Source organism: Carcharhinus amblyrhynchos, chromosome 17 (assembly GCF_965287045.1).
Source record: "Carcharhinus amblyrhynchos chromosome 17, sCarAmb.v2.hapA, whole genome shotgun sequence".
Lineage (NCBI taxonomy): Eukaryota > Metazoa > Chordata > Chondrichthyes > Carcharhiniformes > Carcharhinidae > Carcharhinus > Carcharhinus amblyrhynchos.
Window position 1 is genome coordinate 42189197 of NC_137340.1, and position 15719 is coordinate 42204915.

At 39.3% G+C, this 15719-nt stretch overlaps 1 protein-coding gene across 1 annotated transcript in view; it reads right to left on the reverse strand.

Moving 5' to 3' along the window:
• shoc2 (SHOC2 leucine rich repeat scaffold protein) overlaps positions 1 to 15719 on the reverse strand; it is a 113692-nt gene that overhangs the window by 24099 nt on the left and 73874 nt on the right. The window contains exons 4-6 of the mRNA XM_080205860.1: positions 9741 to 9871; positions 7478 to 7666; positions 4253 to 4375 (exon numbers count right to left, since the gene is read on the reverse strand). Of these exons, the coding sequence (XP_080061986.1) occupies positions 4253 to 4375; positions 7478 to 7666; positions 9741 to 9871 (443 nt within the window). The remainder of the gene's footprint in view (positions 1 to 4252; positions 4376 to 7477; positions 7667 to 9740; positions 9872 to 15719) is intronic.

Sequence of the window (15719 nt, forward strand, 5' to 3'; positions counted from 1 at the left end):
CAGGAAAAAGACGAACTGAACAGGATAGGAGGAAGTTCAAAAGCATATCACATGAGAACAACGGAGAGATAACATTTGGAGCAGAAGCCGTATTAGAATCCAAAGACTGGATGGCGTTGTTGACAGTGACAGAACATAGTAACAAAAATATTATCTGGCAAGATCAGCAAGAACCATTTAGTCAAAAAACAACCACCTTCAAGAGGACAACCAGGATTGGAGAAAAATGGAAAGGGAGAACTTATAGCATTTTCAGTACCGCTTTTGCAAAGAAGTAGAAAGGCTGAACGTTAATCCAGCAGGAATACAGCAGTTGACGATTTGGAATAAGTTTATGTCTAGCTTTCATATGTCATTTTATTCAGTGCTGTTATAAAGAAACAAAAATCAAAAACAAAAGCATCACCACAGATATAAAGACTCTGCATGCTGGCAATTTGCCTTGACATCTGTCTCATTTCAGAAATGTTGCTTCTTACTTCCATGGAAAGGATTTTGGGATTGAGTTACATTGAAAGGTTGAACACCAAATTCAGACAATTTATGAGGGAAGCCACAGTTTATGACTGAGTCATGAAACTAGACTGGCCATTTGCAAAGTATCACAGTTTTGTCTGCTTCCACCTACCAAAAGGCTCAAGCTCTCTCTCCAAACGCATATTGCTATGATGGTCCCTATTTAATGAGCCAGCAATATAAAACAGATTGCAAGAATGTTTCTAAGTACATAAAAAAAGAGTAGCTAAAGCTAACTGTAGAGTGTCATATGGACCCAAAACATTAACTCTGTTTCCCTCGCCACAAATGCTGGGGTTCATCCAGCATTTTCTGTTTTTATTTATTATTATAGCTCAAGTTAGCATTGGTCTGTTAGAATCAGAGACAGGAGAAATCATGGAGAACGAAGAAATGAAAGAGGCATTGAGGAAACATTGTGTGTCTTTCTTCACAGTACAGATACAAGTTTCATTCCATGGTAAACCAGGCAAAGTGAGGAAATTAGGAAAATTAACAGAAAAAAATACTGAAGAAACTTAAGGGACTAAACAGCAACAAATACCCAGTGCCTGATGATCTACACCCTAGAGTTCTACTGAAGAGGATAGCTTCAGAGCTAGGTGTGCTGGCTGTGATTTTCCAGAATTCAATGAATTCTGAATAGTCCCATCAGATTGGAAGTTGGCAAATGTTACTCAGCGTTTTAAGAGGCAGGAGAGATAAAATAGGCTAACTGGTTTGTAATTCCCTATCAGTTGTTGAGGAAAACGCTGGACTCTATTACAAAGTATTAGCAATGCACTTAGAAAAACATAATAGCAAAAGTCAACAGGGTTTTAAAAATAAATCTTGTTTAACAAAATAATTGGAGTTTTTTGAGGATGTAACTAGTAAGGTAATTCAGTAAATGTAGTATTCCTGAATTGCCAAAAGATTTTCAATATGGTGCCACACAAAATGTTGAACAGACAAGTTAAACATTTGGAGTTAACATGTTAGCATGATTAGAGGACTGGTTAAGAGATAGGGAGCAGAAAATGCACATTAATGGGGCAAAGATCAGTATTGAAGGCACAATTATTTACAATCTATATTAACGACAGCGATAAGTTACTCTGTTGATTCATCTCAGTTATCTGATGATACAAACTAGGTGGAAAGAAAAGCTCTGGGAGAACACAAGCTGCAAAGAGATACAGACAGGTTAAATGCATGGCCAACAAGATGGTAGATGAATTATAAGATGGGAAGTGTGAAATGATTCCCTATGGTTGAAAGAACAGAAGATTTATTTTAAAATGAGAAACTTACAAATGTCAATGTTCAAAGAGACTGTGTGCTCATACAAAGAATGCACAACATTAAAATAAAGGCATAGCAAGAAATTAGGAAATCAAATAGCATGTTGGCCTCTTTGCAGGAAGATTACAGAATACAGAAGTAAATAAGTCTTGCTAGAATTGTATATGGTTTTGGTGAGACCACATCAGGGGAATTGTGCACATTTTTGATCTCCAGATTCGAAATACTTGCACTGGAGATGATACAGTGAACATTCAGTCATTTGGTCCCTGAGATGATGGGGTTTGATGTGAAGATGCCAGCGTTGAACAGGGGTAAACACAGTAAGAAGTCTCACAAACCAGGTTAAAGTCCAACAGGTTTATTTGCTCGCACAAGCCACAACTTTCACAGCGCTGCTCCTTCATCAGGTGAGTGGGAGTGCTGTTCACAAACAGGCCATATAAAGACAAACTTAATTTACAAAACAATTGTTAGAATGCAAGCCTTTACGGGTAATCAAGTTTTAAAGGTACAATGAGTGGAGAGAAGGTTAAGCACAGGTTAAAGAGATGGGTACGGTCTCCAGCTAGGACAGTTAGTGAGATTTTGCAAGCCCAGGAAAGTCGTGGGAGTTACAAATAGTGTGGCATAAACCTAAGATCCTGGTTGAGGCCGTCCTCATGTGTGCGGAACTTGGCTATCAGTTTCTGCTCAGCAATTCTGCGTTGTGTGTCATGAAGGCTGCCTTGGAGAAGGTTAGAGGTTGAAGACGCTATGCAGATGCTATGACAACGGATGAGTGAACACTGCTTGACAATCACCAGGCAAGAATTCAGGAACACTTCAGCAGTCATGGACATTCAGCCACTGATCTTCGGGTAAGCATTCTCCAAGGCGGCCTTCACGACACATGACAACGCAGAATCGCTGAGCAGAAACTGATAGCTAAATTCCGCATACGAGGACAGCCTCAACCGAGATCTTGGGTTCATGTCACACTATCTGTAACCCCCATGACTTTCCTGGGCTTGCAAAATTTCACTAACTGTCCTAGCCGGAGACAATACACGTCTCTTTATCCTGTCTTAACCCTCTCCACTCTCATTGTCCATACATTTAAGACTAGATTAAAGGCTCACATTTCAACCATTATTTTATGAATTTAGTTTGTGTCTTTATATGCCCTGTTTGTGAACAGAACTCCCATTCACCTGATGAAGGAGCAGCGCTCTGAAAGCTTGTGCTACCAAATAAACCTGTTGGACTTTAATCTGGTGTTGAGAGACTTCTTACTATGATGGAGTTTACCTACGATGCAAGGCTGAGCAAATTGCATCTATTTTCTCTGAAATTTAGAAGAATGAGGTGCAATCTGATTGAAATCTACAAGATTCTGAAGCAACTTGATAGGGTAGATGCTGAAAGATTATCTCTGCTAATTGGGGAATCTAACACACAGTGGCTGTCTCAAAGGACCAGTCATTTAGGACCGAGGTGAGGGAAAATTACTTCACACAAAAGATTATCTATCTTTGGAATTCCCCGCCCCTGAAAATTATGGATGTTCCACCATTGAATACATTTAAAGGCTGGAATAGACACATTTTGGTATCTCAGGGAATCAAGGGATATGGGGAATGAGCAGGGTAGTGGAGTTAAAGCCCAAGATAAACCTAGTTATAATGAATAGCAGAACAACTCAACAGGCCACATGAACTATTCCTGCTCCTATTTCTTGTGTTCAATACACAACCATGCTCTTAAGTACAGTCTGAGTTGGCTGTACTTGCATAAAACACTGCTGTTAGCTAATAAGACTAATTTACAAGGCATTCAGAGCTTTCAGCTGTGCAAGCCTCAGCTGGTTTGAGAGCTTGAGTATTAAAATACTTTTTCTGGTCTCTAGGTGAGACTTTAGGATTGGGCAATCAAGAATACCTTACAGCTAGTAAGCATCAACCTGGTCAATGATCCTTCTAGTGAGCTTTGCAGATTTGAATTTGGCGTTCATTCTGTTCAGGTTTTCTATCTGGAGTATTTAACTTGAATTTATTCTTCCTGTTCCCTCTCCAAATTATGCATCATTGATTGTTGCAAAGTACATGAATTGATCTCATGCTGTTCTAGCCAGCGAGTCAATGCAACTCGTGAATAATTCACTCAAACTAAAAATGGAAATGGAATGGGCTTCCTGCTCCACTCTGAAAATATGTGAACAATAGAAATGTGATAATTATAAAGGTAGTAAAACAAATGGAAAAGACTGACACAGGTCACAAAAGAGATCACTGGTGACTATCCACTTCATAAGATACAGCATCCCAATCTTATTTTATGGCATCGGAAGGACATTTTCAGGAATTGAGAAGCTAACATCTGCCATATGTCCTACCCAACTAATTTCTACAACTTCAATAAATATAAAGTGAAACCTCAGCAATTAGGAGGATATTGCAGTCAGCTCTCTCACCTCCAGGGAAGCAAGTCCAGACACATCCTCTGGAATCTTTGTGAGTTGGTTGGTGGCAAGGTTCAGTTCTACCATGCTTGTCCAGGTTCCAAAGTCCAATGGAAGTGAAGTTAGCTGATTGTCCTATGAAAACCAGGAGAAGAATTTAAGGTCATTTGACCAGAAAAAAATGAAAGTTGGTGTATTAAGCATTGGAATAACTACTTTTTGATCAAGCCCATCTTTAATTTGAGAAATCTGAAAGTCTTCCTAACTACTGTTTTCTCCAAATATTTGAAAAGGAACTTGGTATTTTACAAGCACTAAAACTTTACCTTGAATGCTTGAATTCTTTAGTTTTCACAATGTAACAATTGATAAAAGTCAAATTAATAGCGGAGAGACAGTTTATCTAATTTTTAATAAATGACATTGTGTTGCCCTATTGCTGACCCATGTAATAGTGCTTCAGATGATTTGAAAATTAATGGTTGAAGGATTTCTACAAATTTTAATGTAAAATGGCTACTTGAATATAGGAGTAGACCAGTCAGCCCATTGAGCCTGCCCCGTCATTCAGTCAGATCATAGCTGATCATCTATCTCAACACGTCTTTCCTATACTATCCCCATATTCCTTGATGGCATTAGTATCCAGAAATCTATTGATTTGCCTTGAACATGTTCAATGATTGCGTTTCCACAGCCTTCTGAGGTAGAGGATTCACCATCCTCAATAAGGAAATTCAACCTCATCAGTCTTAAATGGCCAACCTCTTGTATCCCCTGGTTCCAGACTCACCAGTCATGGGCAACATTCTACCTACATCTACCATGTCGTGCCTGAGAAGGATTTTCTAAGTTTCAATGAGATCATCACTCATCCTTCAAAACTCTAAAGAATACAGGCCCAGTCTCCTCAGTCTCTCCTTAATAACCAATCCTACCATCCCAAAGATTAATCTGATGAATCTCCATTGCCTACACTCTACGGCAAGCATAGCCTCTTCAGGTAAGGAGACCAAAAGCATATACCAGACTCAAGATGCAGGCTCACCAAAGCTCTGTACAAATGTAGCAAGACATCTGTATTCCTTTACTTAAATTCTCTTATGATGAAGGCCAACATATTCTTTCCCTTCTTAATTGCTTGCTGCAGTTGCATGCTAGCTTTTAGTAATTTGTGAACAAGGACATCTAGGTCTCTTTGGACATCAACACTTCCCAACTTCTCACATTTAAGAAATACTCCAGTAAAGTGAATAACTTCACACCAACTCACATTATATTCCATCTGTCATGTTCTTGCCCTTTCACTTTAACCTGTCCAAGCCTCCTTGCATCCTCTTCACAGCTTATACTTCCTTCCACCCAGTTTGGTGGCATCAGCAAATTTGGAAATACTACATTTGGTCGCCACATCCAAACTATTTATATAGATTGTGAAAAGCTAAATAGCACTGATTCTTGTAGCACCCTACTAGTAACTGCCTGCCATCCCAATAATGAGCCGTTTATTCCAACTCGGTTTTCTGTCTGCTAACCAGTTCTCAGTCCACACCATTACCCCAATTCCACGTGCTGTGTTTACTAACTGCCTGTGTGCATCTAATCAAAAGCCTTCTGAAAATCCATTAACACCAAATCCACTAGTTCTTCTTTAGCTATGCTACAGTTAACATTCTCAAAAAAACACTCCAACAGATTTGTCCATGATTACCCTTTCAAACCCATGCTGTCTCTGCCCAATCATGTTATTTTCTAGTATCTAATTATCACATCCTTTATTATATATCCTAACATTTTCCCTACTGACATCAAACAAATAAGTCTGTAGTGCTCAGTTTTCTCTCTCCTTCCCTTCTTAAATAGGAAGATGACATGTGCTACTTTCCAGTCTGAAGGGACCTTTCCAGAATCTACAGAACATTGAAAGATAACCAATGCATCTATTATCTCTGTAGCCACCTCCTTCCACACTCTGGTTGGAGCTTATCAGGTCTAGGGGATGCCAACATTCAATTCAATTAATATTTCAAGAGTTACCTGTATTAATACTAGTTTCTTTCAGTTCCTCATTTATACAAGTTCCTTGGTTCCCTAGTATAATCAGGGAGATTTTCTGTATCTTCTGCCACAAACACAAAGTAATTGTTTAGTTTCTCTGCCATTTCCCTATTCTCCATTATAAATGTTCCTGTCTCTGCCTGTAGTAATGGACCTACATTTGTCCTTGCTAATCTTTTCCTTTTCACATAGCAACAGAAATTTTTACAGTCCGCCTTTAAGTTCTTTACTAGTCTGCATTTATATTATTTTTTCCCTTCTCTATCAGTTTCACTTGCACTCAAGTTACACTTGAATAACTTAATTCCAGATGTGATGATTTGCTGTGTTGGAAAAAAACAGTCCACCTGTCAAATACTTTACTGAGAGAAGGGAAATAGAACAATTGTAAAATGCACAAACACAGCAAAAGAGCAAACCAAACTGTCTTACCACCTAAGGTGATACCATTAATGTAGTCAACTACATTGGAGAAAACTCACTTTCACTCCTGCCAACACGATAATGATTGGTCAAAATACAGTTTGAATATTCGTTCTGTGAGCAAAAACTACTTTTAACTATAGCAGATCTTTGAGAAATTACTTACCTAAATTTGCAAGTATTAAATAGCATAATGGCCAAATTTAGTGAGCAAGCCAATTAAGTTAAAGTAGGAAAACAACGAGAAAAGGGGAGTCTTGGAAATTAGTTGGGGGTAAATATAAAAACTAGGGCACAAAAATGAATTAGAACACCACAAAGATCGTCAAATCTTTTAACAATACTACGAAAAACTGTAAATGGTCGAACCAAAGAATTAGAACAGGCTAGGTTTCGGTCTATTCTCAACAAGCATATGTAATCTACACCTCTAGTTTATTTCTGATATCTGGAAAACGAACAGTAAATTTTTAAAACTCAATTAATGGTAAATTTTCATAAACTTGAAATTTTAAAATACAGTTGTGGACAGCAGCAGTTATGTACAAAGGACAACTTCAACAGAATATAAGCATATTATTAAGACAAAATAGACAAAATGAATCAAAAACTTGGACAATGTTTTAGGAAGTGACTTTACATCCGGTTTCAGTCTTAGTTTGCAATATAAAATATTCAGAGCATTTTTTTGTAGTAGAATCAAACATTAGAATCAGATTGCGCCTCTCCCCCTAGCCTATAAGCTTCACTACCTACCTTCATGTTCAGCTTACTCAACACTTTTGCTCTGGAGAAGATTCCAAAAGGTATTTTATTGATGCGGTTGTGCTCCATGTTGAGAGAATAGATTGTTGAAAACTGCGAGGGTCCCCCAACTGGATATGACTGGAAGCAATTCCTCGCTAATGTTAAACTGGTCAAATTTGCAAGGCTTGATAGAAGACCCTGCAGGGAGGTAGATGGAATATTTTAATACCGACAAGTCATTTCATGTGTTTTTGAAAATATGTATTTTTTTAAAAGGAATATCTACTATAAGTGTTTGAAATACTTATGGCAAAGAATTAACTTAATCTGGTAGAAATTTAACTAAATTTTTTAAAGAAATCCTTGCAAAGGCAAGCATTTTAACATGGGCACCATCTTCACATTATTTAAGGACTAAAATCGATATCTTTCCACAAATTTCCATCGAGGCTAACCAACTGTGAGGTTCAAACTTAGAAACAGTTTACATTATTTCATGAAACGTGTGCATCAGAACATACCCAACAAATACTGTCAAAACTATTGTTCAGCTTTTCTGAGAGAATCGCTTGGTAAGTACTGAGCAACATGTACGAAATTTACAAAATCGGAATTGTGGGAAACAGCTACCTTTGTTTACGCCCAGCATCAGGCCCAAGGTTACAGAAACCACCTGCAAAGCCAACTCCATTTTAAAAATTCAGTACTGTAATAAGTGGGTCTCCTAGTTTTTCTGCAATGCGTGATTAAAATCACGCTCAGCTTTACCAGGCACGACACTTAATTTTACACAGGACAATCGGGACTGAAGCAAGTGGCTAATTTAAGAAAAACAGTTAGTTTGATCTCCGTGCTTAAAGGTTTTGACAGAGCACTGTTATTAGATAAGGAAACAGTCAGCTCTAAAGTTAAAATTAATACAGTTTCAAACAGGAACCACCAGTGGGTACCTGTTTAACTAAAACATTCGGTACTAGATCAGCATAAATTTCCTCCAATTAAATATTAAAAAGATTGAAACAATTTTGCTTGGTCCCTACTCCAAACTACGTTCCCCATTAATCTTAATCCATTCCTCTCCACGGAAGTTTCAAACACTAAAATAGTCTGTTTGCAACATTAGTATCACACTTGACCCAGAAATCAGCTTGTGACCTCATCACAAAGACCGAAAGGAAACCCATGCAGACGATGTGCAAACTCCACACGGCCAACCAAGGATAGAATTGAACCCAGGTCCCTAGAGCTGTGAGACAGCAGTGCTTACCACTCTGATTCATTGCAGTGCAACAAGAAATCTGATACTAAATGCAAAAATAGGCACCAATTTTGTTTTAACCTGTGGCTCACTATTGCATAAGGCTTTTTGTATGATCATCTATTTCTTTTCATTACATATTCAGTTTCTTTTTAATCTCCAAAACTTTGCTCAATAATAATCATAGAATCCTACAGCGCAGGGGGAGGCCATTCGGCCCACCGAGTCTGCACCGACGACAATCCCACCTATGCGCTCCCTCCAGAACCCTATGTATTTACCCTCGCTAGTCCCCCAACACAAAGGGGCAATTTAGCATGGCTAATCCACCTAACCTGCACATTTTTGAACTACCTTCACCCAAGCAAACACTTCTGGTATGTTTCTAAAATATCATGAATCTGAAGGCATGCCCTTTCAACATCTAATTTGAATAACCCAAGAACTCCCCTTGTTCTGCATAATATTTTGATAGTGGAGTATTTGCTATTTCTACACCTCCCATTTTTCTTTTATTCCCCCCTCAATTGTACTACATTTTCCATCTCTCAGTTACTGGCATGATATGCACACACAATATTAACCTGTCTTCTCTCTACAGACGGCTCAGGATCAGGCATGTGTTTCCTGTATTTTATCTTTCCATGCTACAAGCAAAGATACCATTCATAAACTGAACTAGTGAAATATGGTACATTTCCATACCTCCAGCTATGAGGGAAAGGAAAAAAAAATTAAAATGATTGATCTAGCAGAATTCCAGACTGCTGGCCATCGCTTTCTTCTGTCCTCTTACTGGTGGTGCTAGCTCAGAAATGCATCCAAGTTTAAATTCAAATATTCTTAAAACTCTGACTTCACTTTTTAGAAAAGAGCTCTTCCACCATTGTTGAAAAAAACTCCGCCTAACATTCTTTCACGATATTGAGAAATGGTTAGAAGGCTGTCAAGTTGCTCCAATAACAATATTGGATTTTCATAAAGCTTTAGCAATTTTGATCTATTTCTTCTTACCTCAGGTAACGTTGAGATGTTATTGTTCTCTAGATTGAGTTCATCCAGCTCACTACACTTTGCCAATGATTTGGGCACAGCCGACAGTCTGTTGTACCGCAGCCCCAAGCGACTCAGACTAGACAAATTACCTGCAAGAAGTCATGTTACAAGTTCTAGGTTTTACTGGTCGTTTACAATTTGTATGTACAAATGTATAGGCGGGGAACAATACACAGTAATACCTTTGAACATTAACCTTTCTTTAAGATTAAAAGTTCAAATCACTGTTACAAAAACAACTTGCTGAATTACACTGTAATAAAGTCATTATGAAAATAGTCCACTGTTAAAACTTGTTACAACATAATTATAACTTTAAAGCATGCCGGTGTAGAATATAAAGTATGTTTTGTAGATACATTATTACTGAAGAATCATAGGATAGTTTCAGCACGGAAGGTGGTCATTTAGCCTATCAAACCTGCACTGGCTCCAAGAGCAACTTAACTGGGCCAGTAACCCCAAATTATTTTCCCTCTTCTGATGCTTATTCATTAAATTTCATTGAATTCATTATTCATTTCAACCAATACATCATCTCCTTTAATTTGAAAGCTTCCTGGCTTTAAAGACAGATATTAACCCTTATATCTCAATGAGCTAATGCATATAATGAACTATTCTTCATAAGTGACTTAGGGATGTTTGGTTCCACCAACCCATCTAAAGTCTAGTGAATATAAACCAAATTCGTCAGTTACTCTGTGAAATAAACACAGCATTATTTTTCAATGTTACAATTTTCAATTAATTCAACACATGTGGCTCTTTCCTTCAATAACTCCAATAATTTTTGACCAGAGAAAGCCCTTTATGTCCGCCTGACAATTTAGCCCTCTTGAAACTAGCCTACATTTCCTAAGTCATCACATCAAGGGCACAACTCTTGGACAAATGCCACTGAAGCCCTTATCCTGTGTAGTTGTGCAATGGATCACACAACATGACCTGACTTTCACAAATGCAAGCTTTAAAGAACTTAAAACCACTGAAACTCATCTACAATTAACCAAAAGAGCCTGCAATTTAAAAATAACTTTGTACAGTGTGAAAATGTTTTGATCCTGTAAGATTAAAGCTAACTAATGTATAAAGCAAAAGAAATTAAACTGAATCAATGCTTTCGGCATCCAAAATAAACTTAGAGCCAATATTCGTGCTAAATTTTGCAATAATTATAACAAAGTGTATTTCCCACTTTAACCTGTATCCCTCTTCAATGACGATTCAGATCAACAGAACATAAATCAGGGAAATCTGACTCAAAGGATGGAAAGGAATTTCGCTGAATTATTTCTCGTTTGCTGCTCAGACCAGCCAGTGCCACATGAGCATTAAGAAACAATCAATATTCATTTTAAAATAAATTAGAGCATGTTTAGGCCATAATCAATGTACTGCTAGAAACAAGAAATTTAACTTTAACTAGGAAAAACAAAGGAAGTATTAAAAACACAACTGTCTGCTAAATTCTCTTTCAAGTTTCCCCTACCCTCATTCAAATTCCATAAACTTTCCAGCAGAAACTAGCAGGTAGATAATGATGATTAGCAAAAGCTCTCCACTTAATTTGGTTAAATTGCCAACCATGATGACAAGTGCCAAACAAAAAAAGAAATTTATTTTAATATTGTCTCTTTGGAACATTAAATGCTTCAAAGTGCAGCCACTGCCGTGCTGTAAGCAGCACAGTGTAGCAGCCAATTTACACACAGCAAGCTTCCACAAACAGCAGAGATATTGGCCAGAAAAATATCAGCCGGGGCTCCAGAGATTATTCTCCTGCATGGGCTCCAGAGATTATTTTCCTGCTCTGGGATCTTTTGTGTCACCTAAGGTGACAGGCAGGGCCTCAGCACCTTTGACAGTGCAGCACTGGAGTCAGCCAGGATTTCTTTTGCTTAAGTTGGGGCGGTATGGTAGCACAGTGATTAGCACTGCTGCTTCACAGCTCCAGCGACCTGGCTTCGATTCCCAGCTCAGGTCACTGTGTGGAGTTTGCACATTCTCCTCGTGTCTGTGTGGGTTTCCTCCGTGTGCTCCAGTTTCCTCCCACAGTCTAAAGATGTGTGGGTTAGGTTGATTGGCCATGCTAAAATTGCTCCTTAGTGTCCTGAGATGCATAGGTTAGAGGGATTAGCAGGTAAAATATGTAGGGATATGGGGGTAAGGCCTGACTGAATTCTCTGCCCGTTGAAGTGGTGGAGACTGCCTCGCTAAATATATTTAAGACGCGGGTAGATAGGTTTTTGATAGGCAAGGGGATTAAGGGTTATGGGGAGAAGGCGGGAAAGTGGAACTGAGCTACTTCAGATCAGCCATGATCTTACTGAATGGCGGGGCAGGCTCGAAGGGCTAGATGGCCTGCTCCTATTTCTTATGTTCTTAGGCCTGGGTGGGATTGTGGTCGGTGCAGACTCGATGGGCCAAAGGGTCTCTTTCTGCACTATAGGGTTCTATGATTCTAAGTCCAGAAATATGGTTGAACCCACAATCTTTTGACTCAGATGAGGGCTACCAACTTCCATGAAAATATTTACTATAGCTCTAGGAATTAAAAGAATGCTAAACTATTGTCACATGCACAAGACTGTGTAAAACGACTTAATATGGTGCAGTTCATAAGAACATAAGAAATAGGAGGAGTAGGCCATCTAGCCCTTCGAGCCTGCCCCGCCATTCAATATCATGGCTGATCTGTCATGGCTCAGTTCCATTTTCCCGCCCTCTCCCCATAACCCTTAATCCCCTCTCTTATCAAAAACCCATCAACCCGCTTCTTAAAAATATTTAGCGAGGCAGCCTCCACCACTTCAACGGGCAGAGAATTCCAGAGATTCACCACCCTTTGAGTGAAGAAGTTCCTCCTCAACTCCGTTCTAAACCGCCTCCCCTTTTATCTTGAGGCTGTGCCCCCTAGTCCTACTGTCTTTTTTGAGCGGGAAGAGTCTCTCCACCTCTATCCTATCCATCCCATTCATCATCTTATATGTCTCAATGAGATCTCCCCTCATTCTTCTAAACTCCAACGAGTACAAGCCTAGTTTATTCAGCCTCTCCTCATAGCTCAACCCCCTCAACTCCGGCATCAGCTTAGTAAACCTCCTCTGCACTCCCTCCAAGGCCAAAATATCCTTGCGCAGGTGCGGCGCCCAAAACTGCACACAGTACTCCAGCTGCGGCCTCACCAATGCCCTATACAGCTGCAGCAAGACCTCCCTACTTTTATATTCAATCCTCCTCACTATGAAGGCCAGCATCCCATTCGCCTTCCTGACCACCTGCTGCACCTGCAAGCTGGGTTTATGCGACTCATGCAAAAGGACCCCGAGGTCCCTCTGCACCATTGCCTGCTGCAGTTTTACGCCACGCAAGTAATAGTCCTTCCTACCATTCTTCCTACCAAAGTGGACCACCTCACACTTGCCAACATTAAATTCCATTTGCCATTTCCTGGCCCATTCGCCCAGCCTATCTAGATCCTTCTGCAGACTCTCCACACCCTCCGCACAATTTGCCTTTCCCCCAATCTTGGTGTCATCAGCAAATTTCGACACCCTACACTCGGTTCCCTCCTCCAGGTCATCTATATAAATGGTAAATAGCTGAACACACAGGAAATGCTGTTTGTAGATTTATCAACCAAAAATTGATTTTAGATATCTCTCACTTGACCGTTTCCTGTTTATGTGATGTTTAAAACAGTTTAAAAACATCTTCAAATGTTAAATACAAGCCCAAATGAGCTAGAATGTCAACAAGTAAGATGACCTAAAGGGATAACGTTTGTGGAAAATGGAGAACGCGGCACAGGTTTTCAACATTTCAACAGAAAAATTGTGAAGATCAATCAATCTATAAGCTTGCATCACTTGTGGCTCAGTTAGTAGCAGTTTTGACTGACCTAGTCAGACAATTGTAGGTTCAAGTTCCACTCCAAAGGATTGAGCACTAAATCTAAACATAAATCTAGAGCAGTACTGGGGATATATTGCACATGAGCAGTTAAACAGACTCCATCTGTCTTCTCAACAAATATGAAAATCGCACAGAAGTGTGGAGGAGCTGACATTTCAATTCTTCACCTACTCCCATTCTGCCTTCTCATTGGCCTGTTACACTGTTCCAATGAAGTTCACTGTAATTTTGACAAACAGCATTGCAGCTTTCAGCTTGGTATCCTACAGCGTCATGAACACAACATTTAGTGCAACAATTTTAGATCATAACCTCCGTCTTTGTTTCATGTGTTCACCCCCCCACTCCCATGGCTTTCCCATCCACTCAGTTCTTCGCAATGGGGCAGCATGGATCGGCCATGCTAAACTGGCCCTCAGTGTCCCATGATGTTTAGGTTAGGGAAATTAGTGGGTTACAGAGATAGGGCCTGGGTAAGGTGCTCTGTTGGAGAGTCATTGCAGACTCAATGGGCCAAATGGCTTCCTTTTGCAATGTAGGGATTCTACAAGAATGGAGCTGTCCAGCCATTCATCTTTCCTGGACATACCTTTTGTTCCTTTACATTACCTGTTACCATTCCCTTTGGCTTTGTCATCATGAAAATTTCTGCTATTTAATCTCTCCTGCCTCCCACTCTGGCACTAACATTCTCTCTTGTGTTTGTCTTCCTGCCCCCCCAACCTCCATCCCAATCATGTGTTCAAAACTATTACATTTCCATCTTTCCTCAGTTCTGATGAAGGGTCATCGGCCTGAAACATGAAATTTTTCTCCCCAGATGTTCCTGATCTGCTGAGTATTTCCCTACATTTTCTGCCTTTATTTCAGATTTATGGTCTTGGTAGTATTTTACTTTGGAAATTAGACTCTGCTTTAGGTACTGACCAAGTTGTACTGGATAAGCATTCGCAAATCAAATGGTATAATTGATTACATCTTTTAATCTTGGTTCTACAGTTCTGACAAGGGAATTTTTGGTTTGAGATTATATAATTTGACATCAGTTTTGAATTAACTTTTGAACCTTGCAAACCAACAGGAATTGCACTCATACAGCATCACGTCATTCAAAGTCAGTGGTCAGAGTTACTACATTTGAGTACACCTCATCCCTCTTATGCAAGCCAATCTACATTTATTGGTTGGACGCTATTGCACATACTGCCCGACTGGAGTGAGAACACACAGCTTTGGGAAATCATGTGATCAGCAACAGCCTGTTTGACAACAAAAATGGTAATTGTTAATCCTGACATGTTTTCAGACACTGCAAGCACAAGGGTGCTGGATCCAGTTCAAAGAAAACTGCCTTCTTGTCATGGCCACGATAAAAATGTTTCAAGAAAGCCCACACTGCACTGTAGCGTCAGGGATACGAACAAAATGTAGAACACAAGAATAGAGAAAACAATGTAGATAAAAGATTTTAAACAAATTCAATTTACTTAAATCGCAAAAGCCAATGGTGCAAAGGATAAGCTGTACTACTAATGATATTGGATTTTTCAAACTAAATGTTCTTACTGTGCCATGAATGTTGTCTCAAGATATTACATACAAGTTCTATTCCAGCAAAATCTTTTACAAGTACAGGAAAGCTCAAACCAAAAATCACATTAGTTTTGACTCAAGAACTTTAGTAGCCTAGCTAGTATGGATTGATTTTACTATCTTGCTTTCTGATTGGCCCAGAACACAAAGCATCTAAATTCATTAAGTGGTGTGCAGAGCCCCCATTAAGCAAAAAGCCACTGCCCACAATTCAGACCACATTTCTTGAACAAATTAAAGTTCCTGAATTCCCACATTTTTACTGTCATGCGACAAATTCTTGATCACTGACATCTGTTGAGCCACTGGCTGCAATTTAACGGTCCTAGATCTGCAAACAACTCAGATGTTGGTTCAACCTAGATTCATGTCTTATGCCAAAAGTAGTGATTCTACGGTATTCCAGTCCTGGGAGCTCCAAACTCC